Source organism: Marmota monax, unplaced genomic scaffold (assembly GCF_021218885.2).
Source record: "Marmota monax isolate L192 unplaced genomic scaffold, Marmota_monax_Labrador192_F-V1.1 WCK01_AAM20220418_F8-fsc00444, whole genome shotgun sequence".
Classification (NCBI taxonomy): Eukaryota; Metazoa; Chordata; class Mammalia; order Rodentia; family Sciuridae; genus Marmota; species Marmota monax.
In genome coordinates, this window is record NW_026692644.1 from 388,455 (window position 1) to 411,842 (window position 23,388).

Genomic DNA, 23,388 nt, shown 5'->3' on the forward strand with positions numbered 1-23,388 from the left:
TCATGATCACCAGTAATGACCATCAATTACTGAGGATTCCCAAAGCAGGAGACTGTGGGAATAGTCATTATGAAAAAAATTTTATATTTCTTACTCCTCCCTACTGGTTCAGCTACTCAACAAAATACATCAGAAGGCAGCTGTCCACCTGCCACCTTACATAACAGTCAATTGCCCAGAAGTGGTAGGCAGCTAGTGCCAGGAGATACTATGGCCCTCCTAGAATTAGTTTCTAATGGGTTTATGTACATTTATGTCCTCTAAAAAGTTAATTTCAAGTATGAAACCAGAGGTTTAAAATATGATAACTCTGGCTATCTCATTATTTTAAAAATCCATATACTTGTGTTTTTTTATTGAATTTGTTCATTTTACAGAATTTCTGCACTGCCAAACCATGCCTGAGAAATCAAAGGGAAAAAAGTGGTATAATGGACGGCCCATCCTTCCATCATACAGTGTATTAAAACTTGATTCATATGTATTTTGGGAGAAATTATAGGGGATTAAACTCAGGAGCACTCAAACACTGAGCCACATCCCCAGCCCTCTTTTGTATTTTATTTAGAGACAGGGTCTCACTGTGTTAGTTAGTGCCTCGCTTTTGTAGAGACTAGCTTTGAAATCACAATCCTCCTACCTCACCATCCCGAGCCACTGGGATTCCAGCTGTGTGCCCACACTGCACCTGATGAGTCATAACATTTTGAGAATTTTCCAATCTTCCATAAAGTTGTAACAAGAGTTGGAATTTAAATCTGCTGCAGGTCTTCAAAATTTCCAGAACCCTATGCCATTATATAAAACCTCTTCATATCCATCTCAGTTCACTCCACAAAAGGATCAAGCTACAAAAGTTTGTGGGGAAAAGCATACTTGAAGGAAAATATGTGGCTCAAGATCCAAGATGTTAAGGTTTTGGGCTCTCAAAACATGTCTTCAGTACAGTGAAGAATCTTGTATTTCTTATTCCTCCCTACTGGTTCAGCTACTCAACCAAATACATCAGAAGGCAGCCGTCCACCTGCCATCTCACATACCAGCCAATTGCCCAGAAGTCGTAGGCAGCTCCTGCCAGGAGATATTGTGGCCCTCCTAGGAGTCTGATTCCTGCACCCATGTACGCACCACGTCTGAACTCCTACAGAGCATGCCCCCACCCCAGGACACTTGCAATCACTCATGTGCTTCACACTGGCCACTAGCAAACCTGTAACTCCTGCCTTTGGCAAATGGATTTATTACAGAGAAACCCAGACTCTGCATCAACTGATCACAGACCAGTATGCAATATTTCTACTGAATCAAATATATAAAACTAGGAAATTGCCAGATTGTCTTATTAGGTTGAAAGAAACTTTTCAGTAGTCCTGGGGAGCTTTCAAAATTCTCTTTTAAAAGTGATACTGAATAGCCAAGCTATAATTATTAAAAACAGAAGCACAGAATCTTCCAGCTTGAAGGACATAAATGTACATAAACCCATTAGAAACAAATTCTTGCTTTTGAATTGGTCAACACTTGGAAACTACACACAAACAAGGCATGTTTTGATTTACATCAGGGTATCAAGAAACATCCAGGAACCAGGCATGCTAGTATATGCCTGTATTCTTGGTGGCATAAGAGATTACAGCATGAGCATCACAAGTTCAAAACCAGCCTCAGGAACTTAATGAGGCCCTTGGGAAGAATTTAGAAAGATCCTGTAGCAACATAAAAAAATAAAAAGAGATAGGGATGGGGATCAATGCTTAAGCACTGCAGATATGATGATGATGATAATTTTACTTTTCTGTTCCCCCTTCGTTCTCTGACCTTGGTAATCAAATTTAAAACCTCTCACATTTTTATTCTGTCACAACATATATAAAATTGTAAGATATTTGAGACAGAAAATATTAGAATTACACATGGGCCTCTAAAAAGTTAACTTTAAGTATGAAACCAGAGGTTTAAAATATGATTTATTTGTTAAGGCCTTTAGTGGAAAAAAATAGATAATATGAAAGAAAATGTTCTTAAGGAAGTAGATAGATGGAAACTTAAAAAATAATTAAAATGCTGCAAATAAATGTTTATAAATTTAAACTAGAAATTTTGTCAACTATTCTATATAATATATACTTCTATATACAAAATTGTACTATATACTAGGTTTACACACATATTTATGCATAGTATGTATAAGATCGTGTCATAATATGTGAGAGTTGACTACAGATGCAAAAAAAAAAAAAAAAAAAAAAAACTTAAAATACAGGAAATTTGAATCTAATAATAAGTAAAAAGAGATTTAACCCAGCAAAGAATGCTGTTTTCACATCTTCACACTGATGCAACACTTAGTTCCACCCCAGGGTGCCATTCCATTACCTCTGAATAGAAAAGAGAAGAGGAGAAATGAAGTTAAACATTCTTTTCACACACCTATAGTGCTTTTCTCAAGAAAGAGGTCATTTGCTGAAAGCAGCATATGATTGTAATTCCAAAGGCTCAGTAGGTTAATGCAGGAGGATCACAAGTTCAAAGCCAGAGTCAGCAACTTAGTGAAGACCTAAGAAATTCAGTAAGACCATGACTCAAAATTGAAAAAAAAAAAAAAAAGAATTAAGAAGGGCTAGGATATCACTCAGTGGTTAAACATCTCTGGGTTCAATCCCTAATACCAAAATAAATAAATATGTAGATAGGTAGATAGATAGGTAGATAGATAAATAGATAGATAAAATAAAATTCCCTTAAGTCTGAACAAATTTGAATGGATTTGAAACAACTGGAAGCCTCACCACAATTCTACATTCAAGGATTTTCTCCAGAATGAGCTCTTTCATGCTTTTTAAAGACAATTGGACAGTTGAAAGTGTTACCACACTTTTTAAAGGGCAGAACGGTTTTCCCTGATGTGAATCTGTTGATGTCTTTGAAGGAAACTGTGAAAGTTGAATACTGCCCCACATTGCTTATTTACAGGATTTTCTACAGTATGAGTCTTTTCATACAACTGAACAAAACTAGAACATCTGAAGACTTTACATTTCTTACTTGCACAGGATTTATTTATTTGGCATAAATCTTTCAATAAGAATCTTCCTAGTCCATAGAAGAAGCAGGGAAAACTGGAACGTTTCCCACATTTCTCACATTCACAGGGTTTCTCTCCATGAGTATTTTCATATACAAGCAGGAAAATGGAACATCAAACTTTTAGGAGATTTGTTTTCAAGTGTGAGTGAAATGGCTTTGAAGACAACTAGGGAAATGGAATGATTTGTCATATTTTTTATATTTAAAAAGTTATTCAGTCGGACATGGTGGTGTACACCTGTAATCCCAGAGACTCAGGAGGCTGAGGCTGAAGGATCATAAGTTCGAGGCCTCCCTCAGTTCCTTAGTAAGACCCTAAGGAACTCAGCAAGTCCATGTATCCAAATAAAAAAGAAAAAAGAACTGGGAATGTACCTCAGGGGTAGAGCACCACCAGACTTAATCCCAGGGACAAATATATGTGTGTGTGTGTGTGTGTGTGTGCATGTATGTGTGTATATATATATATATTTTTTTTTCAGCAGTTTGAGCCCTTTCTTTGAAGTTGACAGGAAAATTAATTTACCACATTTTAAATTCAAAGAATTTTTTCCTAGCAAACTTTCTACATGTTTATAAGTGAAAAAGTAATAACAGAAGACTTTGCCAATTGTTTCTTTAGTATGATTTCTCTGCAGTATGAGTTCATTCATGTGAGTGAAGTTCACTGGATGAAACAAAGGCTTTTCCACATTGTTTACAATCATAGGGCTTCTCTCCAGTATAAGATTGTTCATGTGAGTAAAGGATAGAGGAACAAGTGAAGGCTTTGCCACACTGCTTACATTTATAGGGCTTCTCTCCAGTATGAGTTTGTTCATGTATTTGAAGATAAGAGGAAGTGTTATAGGCTTTATCACATTGTTTACATTCATAAGGCTTCTCTCCAGTATGCATTCTTCCATGTATCCCAAGGTGACTGGAACTAGTGATGGATTTCCCATATTGTTTACATTCACAGGGCTTCTCTTCTGAATTTGTTCATGTGAGTGAAGGTTAGATGACTGAGTGAAGGCTTTTCCACACTGTAGAGCATCTCTCCAGTATGAGTTCTTTCATGCACATGAAGGTGAGAGGAATGAGTGAAGGCTTTGCTACACTGCTTACATTTATAGGGCTTTTCTCCAGTATGCATTATTTCATGGATCTGAAGGTAACTGGATGTAGGAAAGCATTTACCACATTGTTTACATTCATAGGGCTCCTTTGCAGTATGAGTTCTCTGATGTATTCTAAATAAACTGGTCTAACCAAAGACTTTCCCACATAACTTACATTTAAAACTTCCATTCCCAGTGTGCATAATCATGAGATTTGAAGACTTTTGAGTAAAAAACAGGGGGGGGGGGGGTTGACCACCTTCATAAGATTTCTCTCCAGAATGAGGTCTTCTAAATAATGAATAAAAATGAAAACCTTCCCACATACCTTACACTGAAAAGGTTTATCTCCACTGTGTGTAATCATGTGTCTTTGAACACTTGTGAGAGAAGAAAAGGCTTTACTACATTGTTTACATTAATAGGATTGCCACCAAATATGAGTTTCCTTGTGTCTTTGAATGGAACTGGAACAAATGAAGACTTTCCCACTTACTGTACTTTTATAAAGTCCATCTTGAGGTTGTATTAACATTTCTGTATGAACACTTTTGAAAGAAACCAGTGATTTCCTATACTGTTTAAATTCACATGGGTTCTCTTTACATTCCTCATGCTTGTAGCTTTTCTGCTCAGACTGAGATGTAATCTGCCTATGAAGGAATGAAGGACATATGAAGTCTTTTGCAAAATGATTCAGTCACATGGATTTACGCTATTAAAATTTATCTTTGTCAGGTTAAGAATCTCACTGAAAGTTTCCCCACATTATCTTCTTTACCTTTGAAGTTTACCATATGACTTCTTGGAATAATGACTGGCACATTATCAATATTTGATTCATTCATGATTTTGTATTTATTCATGGGTATTAGGCTTACATTACTACCAACATCAGGTAAAGGCGAGATTTTCTGACTTGTTCAAATTGCCTGAAAATAAAAGAGATTCAAAGGAAACAATCCTGTGCAACACAGCTTCCCTATGGCTATTATCCAAATAGTGATATTCACACTAGCAGTTTCATATTATTTTCTGCATGTCAAGTACTTGAGAAGACTGAATATCTGTCACAGTTAAGTATATATTTCCAGTTAAAAAAAAATCTTATAAGAATAAATTAATTTCAAGTTGTGCATATTCCTAAGTTGGTTTGTTTTAAAAATATGACATTCTCAGATTCCCTCAAGGACATTGCTTCCTTTTATGAGTACGATTACTTTAGATTGCTCCCAGAATTTTCAATCTGATCTTCAATGTTCTTGTCTTCTCCTTTTTTCCCCCCCTAGAACGCCAATCCAGAATTATCATTATGACTTCTTAGGAAGTAGAAATTCCTTAACAAATTCTAGGTGTCTTTTATGCTGCAATAATTCACCAAATGATTTCCTTTTCGCGTTCCACATAAATGACCAAAATAAACATTAGATCTCTATTTGATTAAATAAAGAAACATCATTATTCCCTATAGAAGCCAGGTTTCTGAGGAATTCCTGCATCACATCTCTGTAAAGTTTCTTCTGGGATAGATCCATCAAAGTTCACTCCTCCTGGGTGAAGTTCACAGCCACATCCTCAAGGGTCACCGAGATCTAAAATATCCCCCAAATGTATGGTGGAGGCCAGGAGAGATTGACAGCATGAGGAATCAATATTCAAGAAGCATGATGTATAATGATTCTCTGGACTCGCAATCAATTCCATGATTTGGTCCACCAAATCTTTACTGCACTCAATTCCTTAGTTATTCCTACACTGTAATTGGGTCACTCAAAAGGAAAACAGTAGAGTGTTTTACAGCCTTCCTTTGATGAGTTCATAGTAAGAAAGACAGGCTCCCACATCACTCCTAACTTTTTTGTTGGTTGCACCTCCAATACCCATTCTAACAATTCCTGTGGAATAGAGAGCAGATATTAGCACCCCCAATATTACTTATACTTAGAAAGAAAGTTAACTGATTAGGAAATTGCTAGAATCAGGAAACTCAGCATTTGGGACAGATCCTGCCAACCACAGTGGTTTACTGTGCCTACACAGTTAATGTAAACAACTTGGTATTTACTGATCTACTGTTTCCTTCTTAAAGTATATTGTTTCTTCCTTTAAAAAGTGCCTATGTTCAGCCCCCATGCAAAAACTCTTGGTGTGGGGTCACTAAGGAGTTCCCTCAGAAAACATTTAGAAAATCTTTCACACAGGTGGTCACAATGTGTTAACTAGGGACTGAGCTCATCCTGTGTGATTACACCAAAAGAAGAACTACAATTTGCAGGCGCTTTACTCCAGAACCACTTTAGCCAACTAGTAAAGTACAATGATTAATAAACACAACAATTTGATAATTTGGTTACTGTCAAAGCAGAATGGGGTAAGTGGAAAGATAGCATGTGTCTTAGAAATAGGTGATATCACCCCAAGATATCACCTTGTCCAAATAACACCCTTACAAAGTTTTATATAAGGCTCAAAAACAGTATTCTTAATAAATAGCAGAAACTACTTTTCTAATTTTCATAGCAATAATGAATGATAAATGACTGTCAATTTCTTCTGAACAGTAGCCAGTTCACTAGCATAAGGTACAGTTACGTGCCACATAGCCATGTTCTGCTCAAGGGCCCTTTGAACAAAGATAGGCCACATGTGCAATGGTTGTCTGTTGAGAAAGAGATTCCTCATGCCTGTAATGATGCTGTTATAAATAAACCAAACATGGGAGCACTTCCAGGGTGAGGTAAATCAGCCTGATCCTCACCTATTCAACACAGTCTGGGTGTGAAACAGGCTACCACAAGTACAACTGTAAGCACACTATGGTGTCTGCACAGTGATGGAACAGCCAAAAATATCACCCACCAGAAGGTGCCCCTACCACTGACATACAACCATACTCAAGGACTTAAAACATGTGACTTTCTGAGCACCACAGTATCAGCAGAGATTAGAAAGGTACCATGAGAAAGCCATCATGAGCTGGCCTTCCCAGAATGGAAAGATGAGTGACAACAGATGTCATGGAGAGAAATGACAATGATGCTGTAGGCAAACCGGAATCTAGGTGGCAAAAGGCATTCCATCCCTCTATTCTGTAGACAAAAGTCCGTTTATTATACATTCAAATGTGAAAGACTAACACTTTTGAAAAGCTTAGAAGAAATGTAGTTTTATTTATTTGTTTGCTTGCTTATTTATTTATTTATTTATTGGGGCAAATTGAAAAAAAAAAAGAAGGTGGGATTGAACCAAGGACACTTAGCCACTGAGCCATATCCCCAGCACATTTGTTGGTCTGAAACAGTACTCACTAACTTGCTCAGGGTCTCGTAAGTGGCTGAGGCTAGCATTTAAACTTGTCATCCTCTTGCATCAGTGTCCCCAGCTTCTGGGACTACATGCATGCACCACTGCACCCAGTAGAAATTTAGTTTTATAGAATAAGCTAAACAATTCTACAAAAATGATGAGCAGTAAGGAAAAAGATAAACACACCAAAATGACACAACAGGGAGTCTGGAATCATCAGAGTACTGTCATAAGCTACACAATTCTATAAAAATCATAAGCACTAAAAAAAAGATCAACATACACCAAAATGACAGAATAGAGAGTCTGGAACCATCAGACTACTGCAATGAAACAGAACAGAACTGAAAGCCTGGAACCATCCTGGTACTACCATAAAAGACACCAGAATAGAGCCCCCAAAATACACTCACACAAATACATCAACTGATCTTTGAAGAAGAAAAGTCATTTAAATCCAAGATGACGATGGCTCCAGGGAGAGGGAGTGCTCCACAAGCTTGCCCTCCAGAGAGAAGTGGAAACACAAGCAGAACCGTCAGAACAAGAACATCATCATGACCAAAAGCCCTGAAATGTTCACCACATCCACATGAACCAGTCATGAAGAACAGTGGAGAATAGCAAGCATGGTGTGGCCTTCACTCCCCTTTCAGATGGCCCCTCTCTTATGTAGGACAGTGGCCTCACATCCCAGTGTGAGACCCTGGTCACTGGCTACACAATGCACACAGCAGATCTCATCCAAGTTTCTGTGTTTTGTACTAAAATCATCACAGGATTATCTTAATGTTCAAAACAACCTTCACTCTTCTAAGTTAGAAACAATCACTGTGAAAAATTAGCAGAAATTCCTTAAAAGAATTTTAAGTAAACAAACAGCCTTCAATTGGTAAGAACAGCAGATTATTGTTTATCCAGTCAACCATCACCTAAAATCTGATAAAGAATGCTGCAGGAAAAGTGTTTTTCGAAATCAGTTTTCAAAAAACACCCAGGGTCAGGAGGCTGAGGCAGGAGGCTTTCATGTTCAATGCCAGCTTCAGCAACTTAGTGAGGCCCTAAGCAAGCTGGCAATACCCTGAATCAAAATTTATGAAAAAAAAAAAATAATTATAGAGGGGGGCTGGGTATATAAACATAAATATAATTATAATTATAAATATAAATAAATATATATATATATATATGAATGAATCTCTTCCAGGGTGGGACACATACATCATTCAGGATGAGATGAATTCATGTGTCTGACTATCATCATTAATATTTGAACCAAAATAAACTATTTTCCTCAGGTGGGATGGCCAGGGCCTTTAATCCCAACAGCTTGAGAAGCTGATGCAGGAGGATCACAAGTTCCAGGCTAGGCTGGGCAACATACCCAGATCCTGTCTAAAAATAAAGCTTAAAAGGGATGGGTATGAAGGACAGTAGAATGAACTAGATATTATTATCCTATGTGCATATATGACTACACAACCAGTGTGAATTTACATCATGTACCACCAGAAAAAGGAGAAGTTACACTCTATTTATGTATGATGTGTCAAAAATGCATTCTCCTGTCACGTATAATTAATAAAAACAAAGTAAAATAAATAATTTATGACAAAAAAACAATAAACAAACAAAAAAGGGCTGGTGATATACCCCAAGATTCAATATTCCTAGTACCAATACAATCTCCCTTATTTCTTTAAAACACTTACTTTACCCAAACACAGTTTGTGTCAGGTGATTATTCTTTCCCCTCAAGTATAATATTCTATAACAGAAAACAAATGCTTTCAAAGTGTTATTCTTGCCAGGAATAGTGGCACAGGCTGTAATCCCAGGGACTCTGAAGGCTGAAGCAAGAGCATCACATTTTGGGGGCTAGCATCCAAAATACCTGGGAGAAGATCTCTAAATAAAAAAAAAAAAAATTAAAACAAGGGGGGGGGGGGGGGGGCTGGGATGTCACTGACAAAGCTTCCCTAGTTTTGCTCCCAATATAGATAGGTAGGTAGGTAGGTAGATAGATAGATAGATAGATAGATGCTTTGCATAGATAGATAGATAGATAGATAGATAGATAGATAGATAGATAGATAGATAGATAGATGCTTTGCAATATTTCACGAGGGGGAAAAATGAAAATTGCTAGATGTGTCCGTTGGAAACACAGCAGGAAGAACGACTATTTGACAAAGCTGTGGAGCAGATGGCGCTTCAGAAAGCAGAGGGCAAGTGCAGTGTTAGCACCCACAGCCAACTTCAGAGGCGCCTAAGTGGGGGAAGGAAAGCGATCTGAGGTCCTACTTGGGACACATGTGGAAGAGTAGGAGCAGACAGCCAGCAGGGAGGGGAGGGCAAGCAGCGACCCGAGCCGCCCACTCAACACTCAGAGCCACGGCCCAGGGCCACCAGCGGGAACTGCACGTCCGCAGTTGACCTCAGGGACTAGCCACAGAGCCCGGCCCTCAGGCCCAGGGGACCGCGGCTAGGGCTACCTGGCAGGGGGGAGAAGGCCGCACGCCTGCTTCTGACTTCAAGAACCTGCCCCTCAGCCCAACCCGCGGGACCAGGGGACAGAGACCGGGGCCACCAGCAAGAACCGACTCTGCCACGCTCCGCAGCTCACCAGCACTCTGGGCCTCAAGGCAGGCGTTGAAAGGTGCCGTCAGCCCTGGTCGCTAACTTGCCATTTCTGCTTTCTGTAGGGACACGATGTCCTCTCGAGGGACCTTCGGGCACACAAGCTAGCGCGGTACACAGGCTGCGCAGTCACCTGAGTCTCCCGAGCCGAGGACGACGGGCTCTGAAAGGTAGGAACGGAGTTGCTGAGGAAGAAAAGACCGCCAGACCGCGAAAGCCCGCCAGGCCTCGGAAGTCCGCCCTCCCCCGCCGTCGGCGCACCTGATTGGACAGTTCCACCGGGCTTCCCTGATGGACCGCCTCCAGGCGCGGCTCCGCATCGTGAGTGACAGCTAACATCACCCAATCAATGGCAGACATAGGCTAGAGGGACAGATCCTTGGGCCCCGCCCTGTTTCTCGCGGGCCTCATTGCGTTCTGGGAACCAATCCCAGAAGGAAGCCTTTGCTGGGAACTCGGCACAGAAGGTGACCTCTGGGCCTGGGCTGTGTCTCTAGGGAGAGGCTTTCCTAGCACAGTTGAAGCCCTAGGTTGTAACCTCACCACGGAAAGGAACAGCAATGATAACAACAGTTCCTGGGGAGTCTGAAGTAGGAGGAGCCCAAGTTCACGTCAGCTTCTGCAAACAGTGAGACTCTGTCTTGAAATAAAGTAAAAACTGTTGGGGACCCAGCTCAGAGGTCGAGTCCCACTGGGATTATTCCACAGTACCTCAAAAAAAAAATTATATATATATATATATACATATATATAATCTTATAAGCTGGTGCGACCTCAGGCAATTTAGCAAGACACAGTCAAAAAAAATTGAAACTTTTGTCACACATATATGATATCTAAAAATGCAAACAGTTTGGCAATTACTTTAGTAATTCTCATCACCTCCTGCCACTGTTTTTTAGAGGAGGCAGCCTGAACTATGAAAGGAAGCAATTGGTGTTGGTGCCTTGGCTCAGTGTCCCATCCCCAGCAGAAGGCGGGTGGGAGAAGGAGGCAATCCTGTAAGGCAGCAATGTGCAGTGGAAATAAATTGGATGCCTGTGCATTTTTTGTACATGTTCTACATTCTACGGTTAGAGGAGTCCTAGGCAGTGGCCTGACTCTGGTGATCCCACAGGTCAGGTCAGCTGTTTACACCAAAACCAAATAGAAAAAAAGGTCATGATGAAAAGCAGGAAAGGAACTTTGACTAGTACAGCTGCTCCAGGAAGACAAGGGAACCCTGTGCTTAGCCCTGTCTTCAGGGGCTGACAAGGATTTTGAGGTTTTATAGAAAGAGTGATCATAGGCAGGTATGTATAGGAAATGTTCTATGTAAGGTTTGCTATTATCTGTGGCTTCGGGGATCCATGCATCCATGGATCCCATAACATGTCTGTGAGCTCGTGCGCATTTGTCCCCTTGACACCCATCACTCCATTGCACAGACTGACCTCACTTTGTGTCTCAGGAGGAGTCCCCCTCTCATGTGTTCTTCCCATGTCAATCATTCAAAGACACCTACATTTTTAAAAAAAATCCACAAGCCCACCTGCTCCTGCCAGGAAGGCAACATACTCCTAGATGCTGACCCAGTGTTCTCAGCTTCCTGGGTTTCAACTGATAGTCAAACCAGAAAGAAACAAAAACCCTGCTCAGCTCTGCTCATAGAGCCTGCATATGAAAATATACTTGGGGCAGATAAGGCCTGTGGTATCTACCCCTTCCTGGAAAGTAAATAAAGTTTTTTCTTTACTGTAAACTTGGACTTTGTGAAGTCTTCCACATCCTGCACACTGGCCCTAATTCATGCTACCTAACAAAATCGCCCATGAACAAGGGGAGGGGGGGGGGCTAATGTATAAAGATTATATCTCCACAAGTGTGGAAAAGCAGCCACACACCTGTCCAGGGCTGAAAGCTGAACTCCAGGTGGTTTTTGTTGTTGTTGTTTTGTTTTGTTTCTTGAATCCATGGCAGGGGCCACATCCCCAGTCCCCTTTTTATGTAGTACAAAGAAAGTGGGAGGGAGCATATATGTAATGGGTTTTAGAATATAACTCCAGATGGTGACTCCAATCTATTATTGATTAAATAAAGAAAATGACAAAAAAGATTAGGCTGGGCATGGTGGCACACTCCTGTAATCCCAGTGGCTTCAGAGGCTGAGGCAGGAGGATTGCTAGTTCAAAGCCAGCATCAGCAAAAGGAAGGCACTAAACAACTTAGTGAGAACCAATCTCTTAATAAATACAAAATAGCATTGAGGATGTGGCTCTGTGGTCAGTGCGCCTGAGTTCAATTCCCCATAACAAAAAAAAAAGAAAAGAAAAAAAATTCTAATTATACCATTTATCTCTCTTTAATGTCCTCAAAAGACATAGTTTTACATAATGCTAAAACTATTCCAGCCAATTACTGTTTAATCTATAATTTTATAGGTATGATATATAAAATAATAATATGCAAAAACGGAATGTAGAAAAGGGATATACAGCTATATGTGTAGGGGCATATAGAGCTATGTAGGATAATGTTTCTCTTTATCTGGAATTGTTAGAATGACTATGTGGATGATTCTGATGAGATATACATGGTGTGAGAAATAAAAAGTCCAAGGATCAATTTCCAGAATATAGTATTTAGCCCTTAAATGTAAAACTGGGATGTAGGAAAAGGCAGCCTGATGGGAAACAGAGCATAATTGGAGGTTACCAAACAGCACCACAGCCTCTGCATGTGGCAGATCCAGAGTTCATGCACCTGAACTACACTTGACCCACAGTGCCGGGGTCCTGCCCTAGCGGGGTCCAGGGAGTCCTGAAGGATGAGTGGCATCGGCGAAAAGATGAGACAGGAGTCATTCCGTTGGAGCAATCTCCAGAGAGAGAGCTCTAATGCAGCTTTCTCTGGGTCATCTTTTATTACAATTTTTCTCATCATTATAGATTCAGAATACGTCATTGATTATATAATTTAAAACTTTGCCAAGACATGACAAAGTCTTGTACAAAAAATGTAACATTAATTTACATTTTTCCAGGATATGACCTTTAGTTATTTAATTATTAAAAGTACAGAATCATTAATAAAATACGTCACTAATTTACATTTTTCAGATTTTCCCAAGATTTACTATTTTCCTCAAGATATGCTATTTTCTTATTAACTAATGCCAAACTACGTAACCAGACTCTAAGTCTCCTAACCAATCATTAACCTTTAAGTTTAAAGTACACTTGTACTTTATTTCCAATCTAAAATTCCCATCTAAAAAAGTCCCCTTAAATCTTATACTTAAAACATCCTAAAGTTTATAAATCATTCTTAAAACATATCAGAAACCCATACAACTAAAAACTTAAGAATTTCTAAACTTAAGAATCTAAATAAAATAATATTTCTAACATTATTCTAAAACTGTGTCTTATAAAGCTATTTTAATTAATTCCTAAATTTATTCTCATAAAACTGGTTGAGCTGCTTTCTCAAAGAGTTTCTTTGTTTCTCAGTCAAGGTGCACTTGTTCTCATATCTTTATAATCTTTCTCAATAGAAAGTAAGTTTTAAACATCAATCCACTTTCCACCAATATTAACTATGCTCATCATATATCCCTATGTAAAGTAAAAAAGGGTTTATAAAAAGAGAAGAATATATCTTTATATGTTTTAACTTTCCTAAGTGTATAATATAACTTTCCTTAATCAAAAATGAGACTACATGTGGTGAACTTTGTAAAATAAGCATAATGATTAGGTTTTCTAAGAGGCCGGAAATACGGGCTTGGGTTCTAGTTGATATAATCAATGTGGTGCCTAAAATTCTCATGACCTTTCAGAGGATGATTGTTGTCCATTATCAGATTTGTCCTCAATGAACTGAGATAGAAGAACAGCCTTCTACTTTGTCCTTGATATGCTGAGGGGTAGTAGAACAGCCTCCAAGGCATGAACTACCTGTTATTTTTCAGCCATCTGAAATTTAATTTGTTTGGAATTTAACATGCTCATGCCTCCTGTCAGGAACATAAGCATGAAAATGAAAAGTCCCAATTACATAAAAAAGGGTCTCATGGTTTTGGTTTCCCACCAACCAGTGCGGCTTTGCCAGCATTCATCCTCACTGTGACCCTGTCAAGACAGTGGGAGAGCGGCTTTGCCAGCACTTTTTCTCACTGTGACCCTGTCAAGACAGGGAGTGGGGGATCACCTTCACCACCACAGGAGGTAGGGGAAGGGATCAACCTGACCAACAGAGATAGAAATATCTGTTAGTTTAGAAGAAGTAAAAACTCTGTACATGCCAAGATGCATTCAATACACAAAGACTTTTCTGCTGCAAGATAACAAAGGAAAGTGGGGACAACTAATGGTATATTTCTTTAAATACATAAATATAATTTTTTTTGATACCAGGGATTTAACTAAAGGGGGCTTAACCACTGAGCCAAATTTTCAGTTCTTTCTAGTTTTATTTTATTTTGAGACAGGGTCTTGCTAAGTTGCTTAGGAAATAACTAAGTTGCAGAGACTTGAAATTGCAATCCTCCTGCTTTAGCCTCCCAAGACACTATGGTTGCAAGTATGTGCGACTGTGTCTGGCAACACATTCCTTTAAATGACCCAATGGGAGACAGTGGAACCCAGGTGATGATCCGGAAGATGAACACCCAATATTACTTAGCCAATGAGAAACTGGGTTAGGTAGAGGGGACCTTGTGCACCTGAGGATAAAATGCTGATCATAATGGCTCTGGGTGTGCCTGCTTCCCCAGGCATTCCATCTTGTGAGACCATCAGTAAAGCTGTGCTTTCTCTGTACCTTTGTCTCAGTCTTTTAGGGTAAAGACTGAAGTCAACAGTGGGAATACAATGTAAAGAGAATTATTCTATAAAATGGGCCCACTGTGCTGATCCCACATGCTTTCTTTGCCAAAAAGCAATTTACCTGCAACCCTGCCCAGCCAACGTTGACAGGTGATGTCACATTCCTCAGCAAACCACCTATTATCTGCAGAAGAAATACAGTCAGGAAACACCCTTAGAGGAACCCAAATTACTTTGCAGGGAGAGACTTTTGTGACCCTTTTCACAGGCAAGATTTTGGAAGATAAGGATAATTTTTTTTATAAGAAATCCAGTTAAAACCACTCGGCATGGGCCAAGGTGACATAGAGTTGCCATGACAGTGGTGACTTGAAAATCTGATGTCACCCTACAGTCAGCCAAAAGTCAAGTGTATGGGCCTGCACAGGCCTCTATGGAAACTTCTCTGGGATACAAATTGTTGTGGGGCCAGTCACTTAGAAAACACACCAGTTTTGTACAAATTGAGGAGTTTTTATTTAGCTGGCCAACCAGCCACAGCACCCCACAGGACCCATAACTGTCTCTGCAAAGAACAGCCCCGAGCCTGAGCATTTTAGGATATTTAAAGGCAAAAATCACATCTGGGTTGACATAGCTGCAAGCAGGGGTACAGAAGATGGATTGGGCAGTTAGCAAGACGATGCAATGGGTACATTGGCATTTCCCACGGGGCTTTCCAGGTTGGCATAGCAGCAAGCAAGCAGAAGGAAGTGGGTCAAAATGATCCTAGTACAGTACACATTAGAAAATGTTTACTAATGTCCAGACAATCAATCTGACAAGGTATCTTACCCAAGAAAAATGGAACAAAAGAGAACAATTTTACATTGTATAAGAATTGCTATGTTGTGTTGCCAAGTGTGCTATGCTAGGTAACTATTAATGAGTACAGAGGTGGGGCTTTTCCATGGGAGAAGCATTTCTTACATGATATGGAGTCTCAGGTAAAGTGGAGCCTATTTGGTCACTGCCCATAGAGCCTGGCCCATAACACAATAAAACTGGAGTGCAGGAGAAGAACAGTGTCCTTCTCCTCTCTGAAAGAAACCACATTCTCCCTTGAAAGTGTTCCCTTCCCCTTTTCCTATCCTTTCAATAAGCTCATGCCTATTACCAGGTGACATGTCTGAAATTTTTCTGACTTGATTGCAAGAATTGAGATTTGAAGGGGATCTTTATTCTGCCTCAGTTTCTCAGAAGGCCCAGGTCTATAACAAGGCAATTATTTGGGTTTGGACAAGTGAGCATATTTCTCACACATGATAAGTTATCACTAGACCAATACATAAAAACACTGAAAACAAATCATTGAAGACATTCTTCATTAGCAAACAAAACAAAATAGAGCTGTAGCCTGATATGGTGGTACAAACCATGCTGGTAGGATCAAAAATTCTAGGCCAGCCTCAGCATCTTGGCCTCCAACTCTCTCAAAGTAAAACTTTAAAAGGGACAGAAAATGTAGTTCAGTTATAGTGCACCCCTGGGCTCAATCCCCAGTAAAACACAAACACACACAGTAAAGAGGAATAGAGGAATAAAAACAACATAAGAAAATAGAAGAATGTAAAAAGGCAGACATAAATTTTTTAATTACATCAACAGTAAAATGAAATGTGAAATTACTAAAGAATCCTATCCAAAGCTAAAGATCATCAGGCAGAATAAAAACAAGGTCCAATTCTATATTATCTACAGGAGTCACTGTCTGGATGCAAATATATAGTTTGAAAACAGAAGGATATGAATCATACACCATGCAAGCACACAGCATGATTAAGCTGTGCTATAGTACTTCTCCTAACATCAGGCAAACTGTTTCAAAACCAAAAAATTGCTGATAGATAACAGCTATGAGTCATGAAAACATGCGGTTAAGGTGTTACTGAATGTTTCATCCTCTGCCCCAATGCCAATCTAATAATAACATGACTTTGAGAGAAAATGTATTTAAAAAAATTTTTCTAGCAAAGGAACAGCACATGAGTTCCTGTCCCAGAGGCTGTGATTCTGATCATCAGAAGAAACAGGGGCCTTTTTTTGGCAAGGGGAATGCCTGGGACTGAACTCAGGGACATTCAACAACTTTGCCATATCTCCAGCCCTATTTTGCATTTTATTTAGAAACAGGGTCTCACTGAATTGCTTAGCCCCTCATCTTTGCTGAGGCTGGCTTTGAACTCTTGATTCTCCTGCCTCAGCCTCCTGAGTGGCTGAGATTATAGTCATCACCACCACACCTGGAACAAAGCAAAATATTTTACTAATAAAATAAAAAAGTCCTTAGTTTGAGTTCAATTAGAGTTTAGAATTAAATTATTCTAGAGTCCTGTAGACTCAAAAGCTGGCAGTGTCCACAGAATATTAGATGATCTGCCTTCATGGCCTCCCCTGGATATGGAAGCATCCTTTCACATTTTTACCAAGATGAATGATTCCAGGGTCAACTGAAAACACAAGCTGACTTTGGGACCGGAAATATGGCCTCATGTCTACACAGAAGAATGGGATGCCATGAGAACAATGGGTGGGGAAGCGATGACAGAATGGCAGACATGCCACATCTTAGTCCCATGAGAAGGTTGAGTTCTGGAGACTGCTTCTGCTTCTTTGGGGACAGGGTCCCAGGCCACCTAGGTTGCAGATGTAATCTGGGGCTCTACCCAGACCACTGCAAGACCCATTTCCGGGACAGTGACAATCCCAGACTGGTGTAAGTCCCCCACCCCCACATTTCATCAGCACCTGGGGCCCAGAAGAGGAAATGTGATGAGGAACTTGGTCCCAGGTATGCCCCAGATCTCCTTCCTGGCTGCTTGAGTGCATGCAGGTTGGGACTCTGGCCCTCTAGGAGAGTTTGAGTAGGAAGTTGAGACCCACAGAGGTGTGCGTTAGCCCTAGTGGGCGACCATATTTTCCACAGTCATTAGAGCCACAAAGGGCTTGGCGGGTAACGTTTGCCTGTCCTCTGGCAGCAAGGGAAGGCCCAACAGCCTAGAAACAAGAGTTCCTTTAGAGCGGAATTTGAAATGGAAAGAGAGGATTGAAAATCTTCTGTCCAACTCAGGTTCTATCCCTTCCATACTGGATGCATGATTAGACAAATACCCAGGGAAATCCTTTCAGCATCCTCTTTTGCCCAGGTTTAAAGTGAAAAGTAATGTGCCTAGGGGAGGATGCCTTGGTCTAGGTAAATCTGGGGTCACTGGTGGGCGGACACTGTGTCACACGCTGCAGACAAGAACAATACTGGGGCTATGGTTGTGGCTCAGTGGTAGAGCGCTAGCCTAGCACATGCGAGACCCTGGGTTCAATCCTCTGCACCACATAAAAATAAATAAAATAAAGATATTGTGTCCAACTACAACTAAAAAGTAAAATATTAAAAATAAAAAGAATAGTAGTAATGACAAGATTCTTCCCAGGGCTGTCTTATATCTTGGGCTAGGTCAGATGACCTGGTTGGCTTCAGTCCCATGCCTCCTGTTTTCCCAAACTAAATGATTTATGGCCCCTTTCACTTGTGTGGGTTGGATGCATGGGATGTTTTCCACATGACAGGCACACATGTGGGCACCAGCGAGTGGTAAGAGCAGGCGCACACTAGACAGTGGGGGCGAGGAGGCTGGCCTAGGGTTCTGAGGGAGGCCTCATGGAAACCAAGCCTTCCTTGAAGTCTCCTGGCCTTCACATCATAGCTCTGTAAGTGGAAGAACCCCCTCCTCACATAAGGTCAGTTGCACCCTCTTCCTCAGGAGCAGGATGCAGTTGTGGCCCACAGAGTTCCAATCAGCCCCCCAGCTCTGAGGAGACAGGCTGGCCAGTTTTCACCCAGCCTCCCGCTTGGATTCTAGGAAGGTTATGAAAACAGCTGATGTCCGTATCCCTCATTGCTGACAGCACTTCCCCAGTTCCTATTATTATGGTGAGGGAGAAAAGCATTTCGTTTTTATGATTAGTTAATGCTAGAGTTCAACATGGTATTAACTCTGTCATCTACAGCTTTGGTGTTGTTCTGTTACTGTTGTAGGGACAGATGAGACAAGGCACTGAAGATAGCAGGAAACAGTTTTATTTGGCTGCAACCAGGTTCAGAGGGCACAGCTTTTGCTGTAATCAATCAATCCCCTGAACCACGACCTCAGGTAGTTCCAGAATTTTATACCCAGTATGTAAGGAGAGGGACTCAGAAGTTCACAGTCTGCAGAAATTCACATAAAAGCAGCTTTTTTTCTTTTACTGTTTTGGGCAAGTTAACCCTTCAAGAACAACATCTGAGAAGGGGAGAGCTGCTTCTCCCCTTTCTTTCCTCCCCCTTCCAGCTGTTACCATGGAGTCCATTTGGTAACTTATGTTAAAAATATAGACATCTCTTTGATGCCCAGCTCAAGACCAGAGGCCTTGTTTGCACATTTCTACAAACTACTATACTGTATACATGGGTTTGTGAAAAACTAGTAAGGGGGTAACCAGCACCTGGAGTGCTGATTTCTTCCCATCCAGTGGCCATGGAAACAGGGCAACATGAAAATAGGAAGTTTATATACATTGAACTCTTTTGTAGAGACTTTTTCTGACAGACCTAAAATCAGCCATGGTGAAGATTTCTGGAGAAACTCTGTTAAGACTTTTCTGTGGAGAAAGGAGGTTCCACTTCATTACTTCACTTGCAGTGAAAGCATAAGCGAGATTCAGACTCCATCATTTCTCCTTGAATTAAGAAATACTGCAGGAGAAGTCATGTGAAGTGTGTGGGAAGGGTGCCCCCTGCCTGGCTCCTGCAGGATCACATGGCTGCAGAGCTTTGTGTCCAAGTTAGCCTTTGTGTCAGAGGAGCAGCAGGTGGAGACAGGCCACTGATTCCCCAGACTTGAGAAGTGCCAAGTATTTTCACAGAGCATATCAATAATCTTGGGTAAACAGGCAAGTTAAAATAACATTGTGGGGACCATGTCCTAATCCAGGACAGGGGCAGCCTTTTTGTGGAATCATCCCCATTATCAGAAACCAAAGGTTTACAACTGTCATTTTGAACATCATCCTCAGGAAACATGATAAAACACAGCAGCCATATTGAGGGTTTCACATACAAATCTCACTGCCTTGCTAACCCATGTCCAGAGGGCAGCAATAAATGAGTCACTTTCTGGGTAAACTACTTGACTCTTTTTCAAGTAAATGTACCTCTTCATCTTCACATCTTAGAGATCTCCATGGAGATACAGAGAAGCCATGGGTCCAGTCTCCCTTCACCTAGGGGTTAAGGCCAATGATTTGCTTTTATTTATGAGTGCGTTTCTCAGACCTGAACAATAGAGGCCAAGTAAGTATTGACACAAGACAACCCTGAGCCAAGGTTGAGGAGTGAGATTCAGCAAGGTATTGATCTATTTTCAAGACATGTCACTTCTAGAGGTCAATTTGAATTTAGACCTAGTTATAGTCCTGGAGGCAAAAGTGTGTGGTGAGGGTGGGTCCTAGGAGTATGAACATCTTCATGCTGAGCAACTGAGTCACAGAAGGTTTTTACTGTTTCCATAAGCAAAGCAGGATTAGTTCCCTCCAGCCAGGGTGAAGAAGCCAATGCCACAAAGGTGTGTATAGGGATTCCTCTGTTGTGGAAAAGGGTGGGGACTCAATGATTTCTGGCAAGATAAATTCATTATAATATGGAAGTTTAATAACCCCAGCCACTTCAGTCTCCTCCCATACATCACCATCCCAATTTGCAGGATCCCATCCTTTTCCAAGCTCTCACTTTAACTGCAGACACCTTCTGAGGCTGAGAGTTAAACATCCATGTAATTCAGCCAATTGCACAATTAGAGTTTGTGTTTGGTTTTCATCAAACTCAGCCCTTTGACTACAAGAGAGAAGAGTCTACTTCAGAACACACTTAGCAGCTTTCAGATCAATTATATGTGACGGCAGCTTAGAAACTAAATTTTTGAGCTCATCATTCTCCTTTGTCACTTTGTCCAATGAAACCAGAAGCCACCAACAAACATCATCATATTTCTTAGTTTTCCAGAATTGTTCAAAACTATCATGTACAGAGTAACTAAACATCATGCTTTTAAAAGTGGTGGATTGGTGGCATCAAATGTAGTTACTTTACAAATCTCTTTAAACAGTTCATACCATGAATTATCAGTGCTCTTTATAATACCAGTAGGAGAGTGTGGTGAGCCGCTTCTGCCGTTTCTGCAGATTATGGTCGCCATTACAAGATGACGCTGGCTCCGCTGTGGTCTGTGACAAACAACTCCTTATCTGGGAAAGTTGGCACATGATTTTTCACCACCCTGTGAGAAAGCTCCACGCGGCAGCTTTGCATTGGGGCTTGGGATGCTTTATTAAGGCTGGGAGGGGCATCAGAGAGGGAGAAGAAGAAATATCAAGGGCCTGAATAAACTGCTGAAAGAAGATTCCTGAGTTGCGTCTTCCTTGCGGGCAAGGGGTCACGACAAGTGGTGCCGAAACCCGGGAACCAGAACTTTCAGCAGTCAGGGGTGGTGCACCGGTTAGTCCCAGGTAAGTGGGATCCGCGATCAAAGCGGGGTTAGTCCCAGGTAAGTGGGATCCGCGATCAAAGCGGGGTTAGTCCCTAGTAAGTGGGATCCGCGACCAAAGCGGGACAGCTCCTCTGTAATGAAAGAGAGAGCCTTACATTTTATTGCAGCTGCACTGTGTACTTTCGCTTCTACTTTCGCTTTCTTTTTTTTGTGCTTCCTTTGTTGTTGTGTCATGGGTGCCGCATCTTCAAGTCCGCTTCTCCTGGCCCTAGATGGCCTGTTACGTTCCAAGGGACTGGAAGTGAAACATAGTACTTTACAGAGATTTTTACAGAAGATAGATATCGCTGCACCGTGGTTTGCATTTTCGGGCAGCCTTACTGTGCCTAGTTGGGATAAATTAGGCAAAGATCTTGACTTTGCTTCTGAGCAGGGCATATTAGAGGGTGGGGTGATACCCCTTTGGAAAATGGTCCGTGGTTGCCTTACAGATGGTAAATGCCAGGAAGCTGTGAGTGAGGGTCAAGCTATTCTTGAGCAACTGCATGAGGAAAAATCTGAAGGATCATGTAGTGGAGTGGCAGAGAGTATTAAAAGTAACAGTAGTGAGAAGGCAAAAGAGCCTGAAGATAAAAATAGGAGAAGGCTCTACCCAGACTTGACCGAATTAAAAACGCCTGAGAACACAAGCGACTCAGAGAGTTCTGAGGACCTTGATATATTGTTACAACAACTACATAAGATAAAAATGAAAAAGAAGAAAAAGGAGACACAGGGCACGCAGGCCTACTGTAAGAAGGGGAAGGGAGTTAACATTGGTCAACAAAACTCTGAGGAGGAGGAGGTAGAATATCTAGAAGAAGATATGGTGCCGATTGCCCCACCTCCGTATGTGGGGGGAGCCAAGGTTCCGGGAGATCTTTTCATGCACAAGTTTGGAGGACAGTTAATACAGATATGGGACTTGCATACCCTGTATTTCAGGACAATAACAGGGGAAGATATCATGAGCCTTTAGACTTTAAGATAATTAAAACCTTGGCAGAATCTGTCCGCACTTATGGCATAGATGCCGCTTTCACTCTCACTCAGGTGGAGGGACTTACTAGATTTTGCATGACTCCCTCAGATTGGGCTAGTCTAGTCCGCGCTTGTGTTTCCCCAGGGAAATATTAGGAGTCCAAAGTTGGCTGTTTAATGTTTCTGGCAGTACCAAGACTCGGAGCGAGGTAGGAGGCTTAAAATTTTTGCAAATAATTCACAATTGTTTAATGCTACATTACCCTCCGCAGCAGTCTGTCTCCAATCTCCGTTCCTGTTTCTTTTGGCTAATGTTACATCACAGGGGATGCTTAATTGTTCTAATATTACCTGTTATTTGTCTGAGTGTTGGAATGGCTCCTGGACTACGGCAATGGTTATGAAATTTCCAACCTTTGTCCCGATCCCGGTTACTGCAGATCCAGAGTCATTTCCTATTGTTGAACTGATTAGAGCCCGTAGAGATTTTGGAATTACGGCAGCCATAGTGACAGCTGTGGCGGTATCTGCTGCTGCAGCAGTTATAGCTGGAGTAGCCATAGCCAGCCAAATTCAAACTGCTGCCACTATTAATCAGGTTATTCAACAAACATCCACCATACTTGAATCTCAAAGTAGAATTAATCAACACATTTTATCTGGGATTCTGGCTGCTAATCAAAGGATAGATCTACTTCAAGCTCAAGTTGAGGAATTGTCTGATCTAGTACGTTTGGGTTGTGTTGATCAACGTGCACATTTATGTATAACCTCTGTCAGATTTAATAATTCCAGAAATGCCTCCCGCATCATCGGAGAGTATCTATCCGGAACCTGGTCCATGGCAGCGGAAGACATGATCCAGTCTCA

General features: G+C 41.0%; 1 protein-coding gene across 1 annotated transcript; it reads left to right on the forward strand.

Moving 5' to 3' along the window:
* The first annotated feature begins 21,177 nt into the window (after nucleotides 1-21,177).
* On the forward strand, nucleotides 21,178-22,647 carry LOC131424238 (endogenous retrovirus group K member 10 Gag polyprotein-like). The gene is made up of 2 exons (XM_058579903.1): nucleotides 21,178-21,517; nucleotides 21,556-22,647. The coding sequence occupies exon 2, from the start codon at nucleotides 21,635-21,637 to the stop codon at nucleotides 22,514-22,516; it is 882 nt and encodes a 293-aa protein (XP_058435886.1). The 5' UTR covers nucleotides 21,178-21,517; nucleotides 21,556-21,634; the 3' UTR covers nucleotides 22,517-22,647.
* The last annotated feature ends 741 nt before the right edge of the window (nucleotides 22,648-23,388 follow it).

Bases quoted from the DNA above. Each gene is read 5' to 3' on its own strand.
- LOC131424238 (XM_058579903.1), top strand. From the start codon at position 21,635: ATGAAAGAGAGAGCCTTACATTTTATTGCAGCTGCACTGTGTACTTTC.